At 39.8% G+C, this 12,369-nt stretch overlaps 1 protein-coding gene across 4 annotated transcripts in view; it reads left to right on the top strand.

Annotated features, from left to right (window-relative positions):
* waca (WW domain containing adaptor with coiled-coil a) overlaps positions 1 to 12,369 on the top strand; it is a 140,631-nt gene that overhangs the window by 76,801 nt on the left and 51,461 nt on the right. For all 4 annotated transcript variants that reach the window (XM_043690496.1, XM_043690498.1, XM_043690499.1 and 1 more), the window contains one exon: positions 11,182 to 11,304. In XM_043690496.1, coding sequence (XP_043546431.1) covers positions 11,182 to 11,304 — 123 coding nt within the window. The remainder of the gene's footprint in view (positions 1 to 11,181; positions 11,305 to 12,369) is intronic.

Below are 12,369 nucleotides of genomic sequence, written 5' to 3' on the forward strand. Positions count from 1 at the left end.
AGGGGGTAGAACCGGGCAGTGCGGGGTTCCCGGACTATGAGGTTGGAAGCTGTGGGTGGGAGATCTCCTGAGGTGATGAGGTTCTGTATGGTCTGGGAGATGATGGTTTGGTGATGGGGGGTGGGGTCATGGTCGAGGGGGCAGGAGGAAGAGGTGTCCTCGAGTTGGCGTTTGGCTTCAGTGGTGTAGAGGTCAGTGCGCCAGACTACCACTGCACCCCCTTTATCCGCTGGCTTTTTGCTGCTCGTTGGATGCCATTATTGATCCATTTCAGTAACTCTGTCTAATGTCCAAAAATGGGTTCCCAAATCAAAGTCATTAATAGATATCAACAACTATGAGAGTGTGTGTATTGAACCCTGAAGAACAGCATTGTGTACACTTCCAACCAGTTTGAATAATAGCCAGAACTTTTTTATCTTTTAGCCAGTTTTTTTTCATTTCGAAACTGTTCAGCTTGTTAGCGAGATGGAATCCTAATTATGTGGTGTTTTGTCAAATGCCTTTGGAAAATTTGTACGCACAGCTCTTGCACCTCTCTCTTTTGCCCCTTCTGTTAGCTAATCAAAAATTCAAGTCAACTTAGTTGGAAACAATTTGCCCTCAACACTTGTGCTGGCTCTCACTTGTTCGACCATTTTTGCTCAAATGGCTGTTATTTTCCCTTGGTTTATTGAGATTGTCCTCCGTAAAATCTCTTGCATGTTAGTCTGCCATTCAAGGATGTTTGGATTATTTTTCTTTGTTAACTGTTGATATATTTCCGTACTGTGGTCTAGCCCCCCCACCCTTCTTTCCTTTGCCAATATTCAGTCTGATTCTTCTGTTATCAGGTTGACACGTTTCAGTTGCCTTTTCGACATAATCTGATTTATCTGATTTTCTAACTCCTCTCATCCAACCAACTGTATCACCTGCCTTTCGGCCCATGAAGCCTATCTGGCCAAAGATACATAAAATCAACACTAGGCCCACAGCATTACATGTTACAACACTTCAACTGCTCACTGAAGTCCAAGGTTACCCACTTCAACTACTTTCCTAGGCAGTGCATCCCAGACCTTCACCATCCTTTGTGTGGAAAAAATGCTTCTTGAAATCCCGTCCAAACTTCCTGCTTTTGATCTTGAATTGATTTGCCTTGTTATTGACCATTCGACTAAGGAGAGCAGACACTTTTTTTATTCGCCCTGTTTTTGCCCCTCAATCTTGTGCATCTCTTGTACACCCTAGCCTTCTCTGCTCCAAACAATCACGGTCTATCCAGCCTCTCTCTTGAATTAAGCTGTTCCATTCCAGGAAACATCCTGGTTAATTTCCCCATCACCTGTTTCAGTGCAATCCTATCCATCCAAGAGCGGTGACCAGAACTGTGTGCACGACAACAGCTGTGGTCCAACCAAAACTTTGTACAGCTTCAACATCACCTTCGTGCTCTTGTAATCTGTGCCAAAGCTGATAATGACCCATAGCTCATATGTCATCTTAACTACCCTATCTATTTGTCCTGCCACCCTCCAGGAATTGTGGACAAAAACACAGTTTATTTGAGCTTCTTAGTGTGTTCCATTCATTGAGTACCATTCTTGATATTTCTTCCGAAGTTCTGATCAGGATTAAATTACACCTGCCACTGATCTGCTCTCTGGTATTTTCTATGTTTGTGAAAGATGTTTGCCGCAATTATGAGGTCACATTTCAATTTTTGCTTGTTAATTTGTGTGTCTTGTGACGCTCCTATGTATTTAAGAGGTGCATTTGTCCTTTCAATGAAGAAAGGTTGTGACAGAGGTACTGAACAGTCTACTGCAAAACCAATAAAGTAAACAGCTTTTGAGGCCTTGGAGTTTTCTTTAAAAATTCAATCAATAGAAACAGCCTGAATGGGTGCGGTGAAGCACCCACAGAACCAGGATTTTTTTTTTTTTTGTTTTAGTGATCAGTAGCAGTTGTTGCTTGGGTCTTGATACAGGATGTGGAAGCTCTTCCTTCTCTCTCTATTCGAGCTAAAAGCTGACGTTCTCTTCGTGCTACGAGAATTACGTGTAAAGACGAATTATTTAGCTGAATTTACCTTTGCCATGAGTGTGTTTACGGGATGTTCCCACATTGGAACAGTTAATTTGTTGCAGTTAACATATATAGAGGAATCTTCATTATCTGAATGAGATGGGTGGGCACTATTTCATTCAGATAATTGATTATTTGTTTAATTGATTCAATGCCTTTCCTCTGGTGCTCGGAGTTTTCTGTTAAGTGTGCTCCCCATTCAGGAGACGAGGCAGCAGCACACTGCACCTGAGTCCATCGCCCCCACCCCTGCCCCCCAAAACCGTTTCTCCTCCCCGCAGCCGGACCGGACACCAACAATAAGACCGCTGCTGCCTTTGTGGGAGGTGAGTCTCCAAATTGTGCATGTGCGACACAGACACACATACCAACTTTTTACTGCAATGTTTTGACATAGTCCGCCTTTGCCCTGTACAGGACAATGTTGGAGAGATTATGTGGGGAAGTGGTGTTTAGGGTATACCCCTGTGTAGAACTTCAGGGAAAGCGTGGGGAGGGAGAGAGAGAGAGAAAGAGAAGGTGGGAGGTCAATCAACTGGAGATTGTGCTTCAGCTCCCATCGATGTCCAGAGCTATTCTCGGCAGCATTTCAGTAAGCCAGGTGCGTTTTTAATCATTGTAAACAAAAGACGCGATCGGTGTGGGAAACACCGTCTTTGATGTAACGTTGCTATCGGGACCTTTCGATCAACTTCAGATAATCTGAAATTCAACTAATTGATATTCGGATAATCGAGGTTCCTCTGTATTTAGTATTTTGTAAACATTTCAAAAGAGTGACAGTTAAGTGAATTCTTTTTGTCTGTATTTTAACTGTAATATTTTTAAAAATGGGTTTTATTTCAAGCCTGGTAATTTGGCTAATTGAATTGCATGTGGAACACAATTTAAAATTAAAACAAAATGAGGGTCTAGCTATCTTAATTTACTTTGAGGGGATTTGATCTAGTCTAAAACAGTCCGCATATGTAAATGCAACTGTCTTGAATGACATCATTCTGCTTATATTTTAATTGATTTAATGATCCATCTCTGATCTTTTATGGACGTTGTTAAATTAATTTTCCATGAAAATATCAATTTTTATCACTTATAAATATAAAATCATCTGTGATGCTAATGTTTCTTAATGAAGATCAAACTTGCATTTGTGCAACTTCTTAAAAATACACCCCTAGTTTTCTAGAATCAAACTGGTAAAGACTCTATGCTTATCAGTCTGCAGTTCAGAATAACAATGCCAGTATTGCTGAACAAGACACATTTTGTTGAAGCTTTTGCCAAGTGTGCACAATCAGTATACGCTTGCAAAAACTCATGTCCAGCATCAAATGTCATTCCACAATCGCAGAAGATTTGTCAAATAATCCTGCTAAAATCAGAACCAATTTTAAGTTGCCAGTTAAACACACATTTAGGTAATGCATTTGGGTGTACTGGAAGCTGCAAAAATATGCAGAGTGCTATTCTTTGCAGACAAAAAGAACATGGATACACACTACTTTGATTTTTCAAAAAAAGTTTCCCTTCATGGTTTAGTATTTGGAAACTATCTTGTTAAGTGCAAGATGTAAAGATTCGATTAAAAAATGAATTTTCAGCAGTGCTGAGGTTCTGTATGATAAAATGGTTATTTGTTTCAGAGCCCTTGTCCAGCTAAGTCCAGATAAATTGAATGCGAGGAGGAAATGTTTGTAAGATTCGGTTCACAGTGACATTTGCTGAGTTAGAATTCTAAATTTGTTTCGAGTGGTTTGAGTGTTAAGTTCTTTTCCTCTTGACATTCTTACACACTTGATGCAACTGTAAATGCCAGCAACCAAATTTATTTGTTGTTACAGTACAAGCCTTGGAGAAACCTTTAACACACCTCACAGGACTTGTGGCATCGTAGCAAAAGCTTTCTCTGAACAATGCAAACGGTCTTTCCTTTATACAGAATCTTTTTGCATGACAGTTAATGCTCGCAAGACAAGCCCCAGCCATCCTATCATAGTCACATGCCACTCAAGATATAATGCAGTGACCACCCCACCTCCAGAAATGATGTAATGCAAATCATTCCTTAATGGTCAAATCTGTTGCGAATGATTGTTTTTTGTAACTACAGGGGAATAGTCAAATTCCAACTGTAATGTTCTTATTGATTTCTGGATGATAATGTAAATAATCCCTGAATGGCAAGGAAATGACCATGGAAACCTCCCACATTCCACCTGGTAAGACAAAGACCTTCCCCCCCAGGGCATTCCATTTCATACAGGTCAGTAGAGCAAATTAACTCTTTAATATCTCATTGCCTCCTTTTATCATTCCATGATAACCACCTAGATTGCACTACCATCTTCAGAAGAATCTTACTGCCAGTCCTTAAGTTATTGACACACAACATGCAATTATAACATCAAAAATTAGTAGTCCATGCCTTAGATAGTATCCTCCCATGTGGGGGCAAAAAAGAGTTCATCGATCAAGTTCTTAAATCCACGGTACTTAGTGACTATTCCACCGCCTCCAGGTTGAATGGAAATGAGCCAGTCATCCAAAATGTCCTTCAATAAAGCCCACTCTGAATACAAAATTCAGTCTGTCCTTGCACACCACTGTTTCCTTGGATAAGGGCACGTAAGCACTTAACAAAACTGATTAGACTTCCATCCTTGCTGAGATGCTTTAAGCTGGAGGATATGAGTGCACCGGACCCTGCTGCAGAAGCAGCAAGAGGCCAGATGAATGCAGCATTCTTTGCTAGTTCTGCTCCTGCTCTGCTGTCTAATGTAACACAGCCAACTGGGTTATGTTAGCTTGATCAGTGAACCATCATATCCCTTAAATGAACGAAAGACAAGGGAAAGCTCTCATGGTTTAATGTGCACAGGAAAGCCACTGACGAAAAGTGTACCGACCTCCTCTTAACCATTATTCGCTTCTTCACTTTTCCTGCTCGTGACTGGGGAGCTGATTGAATCCGTTGGATCAGGTTGTGGAGGCTTAGGCAGTGGTCCGAAGGCGTACTTTACATGTGAATGGAGAAACTCTAGAGACAATGTTAGCTGCTGAAGGTATCTTTACATTTCCTTTCTCATTCCTTTCTTGCCTAGGTGGATATCAGTATGAAGACAGTCACCTATTTTAACTAATCTAAATTGTGTCTGTCTATTTAAAGATTCTCAATTGTCTTGAAGTCTGTTACTGTCGTCACTATTTATGACGTTATTTACCTTTATCCATGAACTTCTAAATTGTACTGCTAAAACAATTGTCATTTATAAACAACTATCAAAAGTCCTAAAGTCAAACTCTGAGGGGAGCCATTTCAGTTTATTCAAAAATTATTTTCCTTGAACAAATTGATACTTGGCTAATGTGAAAGCTATCAGGAAAAGTATTTCAGAAATCTGGAACACAAAGAAAACAACAAAATGTTTCCTGTGCTTTATCAATTCAAGAAGCAGGTTCAGTTCAGATTTAAATTTCAAATGTTCGTGGGAAACAAATACAGAACATATGAAAATATACTCTTGAAATAAAACTTCCCAAGTAAAACAGTTGGAATTACAGTGGCAACTTTGGTAGCGATCAACATTCTTTAAATTTGCAATGTGAAGGGGGCCAATGAAATCTTAACCGTAATTGACACCTGAAACAGCTCAGCCTCAAGTTCTATTATCCTCTTAAAATCTTAACAAAAACATCAAAGTTAAAATGCACTCTTTTTGTGAAAACTCTGCATTAAGAACAAAGCAACAAAGGCATTTTAATACAATACTCTCATGTGGCTAAAGCATGACCACTGACAATTTTTTTTGAAACAGGTGTAGAATTTTGAACAAATCGGGCTCAAGTCACTCAAAGCACTTAAGGTGACAAGTTTGATCATTTTATAAAAGTCCTAATGGTGTATAATTTTCATGTAAAAACAAAATATACCCTATTACATAGCCCTGAAAACACATTGAATTGAGATCTTGATTCAAGTAAGGCAAAAGAGTAACTTAAAAGGATTTTCTGAACCAGTGTTCTAAGAAGCCAAGATATTTAAATATCAAATACTCTCAGCATAGCACAATTTATAGTGCAACCCCTGCTATTAGTACAACCCTAATTTCAGCGTTGCTCATTTATTTCATATCCTCTCGAGGAAATTAGACTTATAAAAATAAAATATTTGGATGTAGGTTTGCTTGTTGACCTGGAAGGTTCAGTTTCAGACATTACGTCACCATACTAGTAACATCATCAGTGAGCCACCAGATGAAGCACTGGTAATATGGCCTGCTTTTTATTTGTTAGTTTCCTTGGGTTGGTGATATCGTTTCCGATGGTAATGTCATTTCCTGTTCTTTTTCCCAGGGGGTGATAAATGGGATCCAACTCTGTGTTTGTTGATAGAGTCCAGATGGAATGCCATGCTTCTAGGTGAATGAACAAGTGAAAACCCTGAGAGCAAACTATATGGTGCCGCAATCATGCTATCCCCTTTCCCTCAGAACAAAGAATCGCAAAGTCGAGTTTACAGCCCAAAAACCGAGACTCTCACAGCCAAAGCTTCTCTGGCAGTCAATGCACTTGACTGTCAGTATCCAAGCAGACCAGCTCCAATTTCTCCCCCTTTTCCCAGTGACGCCATGTTATCCTAAAAGTACTTGTTAGGGGAGATGTGGAGGATAAAGACAATCACTTTAAGATGTACCATATTTTGTTTAGATATTTTTCCTTGAAGTTCCTGATTTTCTCCAACAGCACACCATGTGGAACCTTATCAAAGGCTTTATTGAAGTCTGTGTATACCATGTCAATTGCCCTACCCTCATCCACACTCAATGAGGTTTGTGAGATATGACCTGCCCTTGAAGAAACCATGTGGAGTATCTGCAATCAAATTGTTCGTTGCGAGATGATTATAAATCCTGGATCTTATAATCTTTTCCGAAACATTTCCTACAACAGAAGTAAGGCTCACTGGTCTATAATTACCTGGGTCATCTCTACTGCCCTTCTTGTGCAAGGGCACAACATTTGCATCTCATGAGTAAATATAGAGTGGCATCTGTGATGAAGGTGTGAAAGACCTCCACTTGCATGGGCTTCAAGGTATTGATTGAAGTCTTCTGAAAGAGCTTCTTAGGATTTGTTCAACCAAAACGTGGTACCCAACTTTCTATCTTCCTCATAATTTGCTAAATTGAACCAGGCTTCATTCACCGTAAAATTCTTGCGAAGAAATGGCAGGATCTGACAAAAGCAGATTGTGAAACAATGTTCTGATGAGCAAAACCAGTAGGTGGGAACTACTGAATTGCCTTCCCAGTCTTTCCCTCCATCCATAATGTCCTTTTTTTCCTGTCTGTGTATGTTTGTAGTAATGAGTTTGAGAAAGTTGGTTCGAGTTTTGACTGATTAGTTACATGTTAGTTCTTCATAATTGTTTGTCATTGGAGATGATTTATCTGTAATAAATAGTAATTCTTCTTAAGTACAGAAATCTGGTCTCTGCATTCTGTCAACCTTGGTCCAATAGAAATGTAAATTGGGAATTCTGATTTATAATCTTATCTTCTGTGACAACTTTAAGTAAGGAATGGAAGAGCTTGATTTCCAAGGCACTGCCCTAATGAAGCACAACACCAAGGAGAGTGAACAAATGTGGTTAATATCAGATGAAGCCCAAAATTTGAACGCCCCCTGTCATCTGTTACTGAACAGCATGAATTTTAGACTTCAAAGTTTAAAGTTGATAAGTGACAGAGAATAGAAAATTTTGTCACTACCTCAATTATTTATGAATTTGTGTCACCTTGTGATATTGTTGGACATTTTAACTTGCTCATGTTATAATATTCTGTAAACTAATTTGAATTGTCCCTTGTCCTATCAATCTACAGAATATTTCATTGCAAGTTCAATTATTCACATATGGATACAGGGTAATCAATTAATATGTTTTAATTAAACGTTGATATTCGGTGAATTTAGATTTTAAAATATTTGAATTGACCTGTTCAAACATGTTATGACATATAATCATGAGGGGCATGGATGGGGTAAATAGCCAAGGTCTTTTCCCCAGGGTGGGGAGGGTCCAGATCTAGAGGGCATATGTTTAAGGTGAGAGGGGAAAGATTTAAAACTGACATAAGGGGCAACGTTTTCACACAGGATAGTGCACATGTGGAATCCGCTGCCAGAGGAACGTGTGGAGGCTGGTATAATTATGGCATTTTTTAATAGGCATTTGGATGGGTATATGAAAAGGAAGGGTTTGGACAGCTATGGACCAAGTGTGCGCAAAGGGGACTTGATTAATTAAGGATATCTGATCGGTATTGACAATGAGGACCGAAGGGTCTGTTTCCATGCTGTACAGCTCCATGACTATTTTAAAATACTAGGTGCCGAGCAATCATCTTGGTTGAAACAGCAGAACAAAAAGGTTCATTTGATCAAAGTTTCAATGCTAGTTTTGATTTGAAATATATACAAATGTTGCAACTTTAGTTTATTTCATTTCTTTATCCTGGTGGAACTTTATACAAGTTTGAGAGTGTAGTACTGGAAACGCACAGCAGCTCAGGCAGCATCCAAGGAGCAGGAGAATCGACTTTTTGGACATAGACCCTTCATCAGGAAAGAAAGGGTTCATGTCCGAAAAGTCGATTCTCCTGTCCTCGGATGCTGCCTGACTTGCTGTGCTTTTCCAGCACCAAACACTTGACTCTGATCAGCATCTGCAGTCCTCACTTTCTCTGAGAAACTTTATACAAGTCCACAAGGCTGGTGGAGCAGGAGAAAGCAGCAATGAATCTTGAAGGTTTTGTTAGTTTGATTCACCTTTCGAAGTGAGGAAGACATTCGCAAATAGGTTCTGATTTTGAGTAAATATATTTCATGCTGTGCCTTTCTTTCGAGAAAATATACTGGAGATCATAGTGGGTCAACAGCATCTATCCTTTTGGAAGGTGGCATCATCCGAACAGATGCAACATAGGTGAAGGGGCTGGGAGAACGGGGTGGAATCCTTGCAGGATGTGGGGCATAACGAGCTGTAGTGAAGGGACTATGGGAGTCAGTGGATGGCAATGGACAGTTTATTTGCTGAAATGGAGACAGAATCATAGAATCCCGAGTGTGGAAAACAGGCCCTTCGGTCCAACAAGTCCACACTGATCCTCTGAAGAGTAACCCACCCAGACCCATTTCCCCAACCTCTTTATCTTGTATTTATCTCTGACTAGTGCACCTAAACTAAAATCCCTGAACACTGTGGGCAATCTGGCATGACCAATTCACCTAATCAGCACATTTTTGGGTTGTGGGAGGAAACCCATGCAGACACGGGGCGAATTTGCACACTCCACACAGACGATTGCCTGAGGTTGGAATCAAAGCTGGGTCCCTGGCGCTGTGAGGCAGCAGTGCTAACTACTGTGCCACCATGTTGGCAATGGTCAAAGTGCAATTTATAGAGAAGTGGAATGGGAGCTCATGGAAATTCATGCTCCCACCAGGACCTTGAAAGCTATTCAATTTTCCACCCCTTGACTTGGTTCATTTCCACGCTTTACATCAGCTCTGATGAAAAGTCATCTGGACTCAAAACTTGCTCTCTCTCTATGGGTTAGTCTGACCCACTGTAATCTTCAGCGTGTGTTGTCTTCATTACAGATTCCGCATCTGCAGTAATTTGTTCTGACATTGACCAAATCTTTCTGTTTTGCTTAATAGTCTACTTTCAAAGTTTCAAAACGTCATTTATTTTCTGAGTACTTTCAAAAGACTTTGCTTCTTGAGGTGAAATGAACAAATTTGTGTCATGCCGAGGAATTGGACTTTGCAGATAGCTTGTGTTGACGAGTTTCATGCTTTTCAGAGGAACCCATGCTCATTCTGCCTTTTCAGTTCAAGTCTAATTCGACAAGATTAATTGAGTTTACTTTGTTTTGGATTAGTCGCATTTCAAAATCATCCTTTACCTGAAACCGAAGTGGCATTGCTAATTTAAAAGATAAACAGAGAGAGCTTTGAGCTGACTCAGTGCCTCATTCAAATATTGTGTTATGTCACTGCTTGTTGATGCGCGTAAGAATTGTGCTTTGCCTTGCCTCTTTGGCAGTGCTTACCGTAGGATCCTGTCTCACTCTTCACATGTTTACTATTGCCTGTTCTTCTTTGTGTTGCTTCGTGCATGTAATTTTATCAAATTAATCTAAATGACTGGTGTGAATCTCTAAAAATGGTTCAGCTTCCACTTCATGCTGTTTTCTCTAATCTGCTAAGTTTGCATTTTAGCAAGATGTTTCCATGTTCCACTAGACATCTCTAATAGATAAGCCCTTCCTGTTAACTATTGCCTTCAATTGCCAGACCAGTTTTCTGATCTGAATCAAGCCAGTGATTCAATGAGCCTTGCACTGGCTTCGATTTTGCATCTTAGGAAATGCCTTTTAAAAATGAGTCAGTTGATCCTGCAAATATTTAGACCCTTAAAAGAACTGTTCGAGGCTTTGAGGTGTGACTTGTATGTAAAGTTATAACTGCTGCATAGTGCATGATGGTTAAACACTCATTTATGCTGTGCAACACATTGTTTTTGATGGCACTTTCGAGCTAAGCATTATATTATCTGCCTTGTACTAGATTTGTTGCATTGCTTTTGAAAGTACATTGGCTAAGTTGCAAAGAATGACTTATTTCTTGGATGCAAAATACAGAGAGCTGACTACATCCTGCCTAGGCTTTTGGAAAGGTCTGTAATCTAGATCTTTGTTTTACATTCTTATTCTCTTTTCAACCTTGGTATTTTGTAAGATGGTTGTGCTTTAGATGCAAGGGTTGAGACCTCTATTTTCGTGATGCATTTTTTAAGATGATTTTTAATGGCTTAGTCAAGAATGAAAACAGGATTTTCATTTCAAAAGAACTAATGCATAAGTTGGAATACAGACTCCAAGTTGAGAACATTAATCACCTGCTAGAATTATTGGGTTACAGTCTGTTGATTCAGAATTTAATACAAGAGATCTTCTAATTTTACTTGATCTATTGTGAACAGTTTACATGTTACCATTGCATAGCACAAGTTTAAGGAAGCACTTTCCTTTTGTCTTGCAGTCCTTACAGCTGCTGTCACGCAAGCTTCCTTACAGTCTATGCTTCATAAGCTCCTCACGGCTGGACCATCAGCTTTAAGCATCACTACTCTGCTTTCCCAAGCTGCACAGTTGTCTTCTCAGGGTAAGGTTAAAATAAGTATGTACTTTTGCTTTTCTGTTAGTATTTAAAAATTGCAATGCCTCCGTGTCCAAACCCTTTGGTTCAGAATGTTGTTGCATATTATGGAATGCATTGTTGTGCTCACTTTCTTTGTGCCTATCCAGTTGAGGGCTGTTAGGATTTGGAGGTGATCATTTTTCTCCGCATAGCAATAATGGAAGGCCTTAACTGTAGCATTTACCAGCTAGATGAGGAACAAACCTATACTTTTGGCAGTCAAATATTTGCTGTCCAAATATTTTGGTGAGAAGTTTGTTAAATGCTTGTTTAAACTTTGTGCTCCTAGTACACTACCATTCCCAGTATTTAATTCATGATTGTTTACATTTTTAAAAAGTTGTCCTGAAATTCTGTCTTGATTGTATGTGTGACTGAGTCCTTTTGCTGTTTACATTATCCTTTGCAATCATTCACTTGACCGTTCTGAAAGATAATCAGTAATTTAATGCAGGGACCACTTGAAACTGGTACTTCATAAATTGTCTTGGAAAAAGACTGAACCAAATCTGAAAGCTTGAATTTATTCTTGAAAATTGACATCAACTTGGATCAGTAATGCTCCTTTAGAACATAGAACAATACAGCACAGAACAGGCCCTTCGGCCCACGATGTTGTGCCGAACATTTGTCCTAGCTTAAGCACCTATCCATGTACCTGTCCAATTGCCGCTTAAAGGTCACCAATGATTCTGACTCTACCACTCCCACAGGCAGCGCATTCCATGCCCCCACCACTCTCTGGGTAAAGAACCCATCCCTGACATCTCCCCTTATCTTCCACCCTTCACCTTAAATTTATGTCCCCTTGTAACACTCTGTTGTACCCGGAGGAAAATGTCTCTGACTGTCTACTCTATCTATTCCTCTGATCATCTTAAAAACCTCTATCAAGTCACCCCTCATCCTTCGCCGTTCCAATGAGAAAAGGCCTAGCACTCTCAACCTATCCTCGTACGACCTATTCTCCATTCCAGGCAACATCCTGGTAAATCTTCTCTGCACCCTCTCCAAAGCTTCCACACCTTT

Source organism: Chiloscyllium plagiosum, chromosome 5 (assembly GCF_004010195.1).
Source record: "Chiloscyllium plagiosum isolate BGI_BamShark_2017 chromosome 5, ASM401019v2, whole genome shotgun sequence".
Classification (NCBI taxonomy): domain Eukaryota; kingdom Metazoa; phylum Chordata; class Chondrichthyes; order Orectolobiformes; family Hemiscylliidae; genus Chiloscyllium; species Chiloscyllium plagiosum.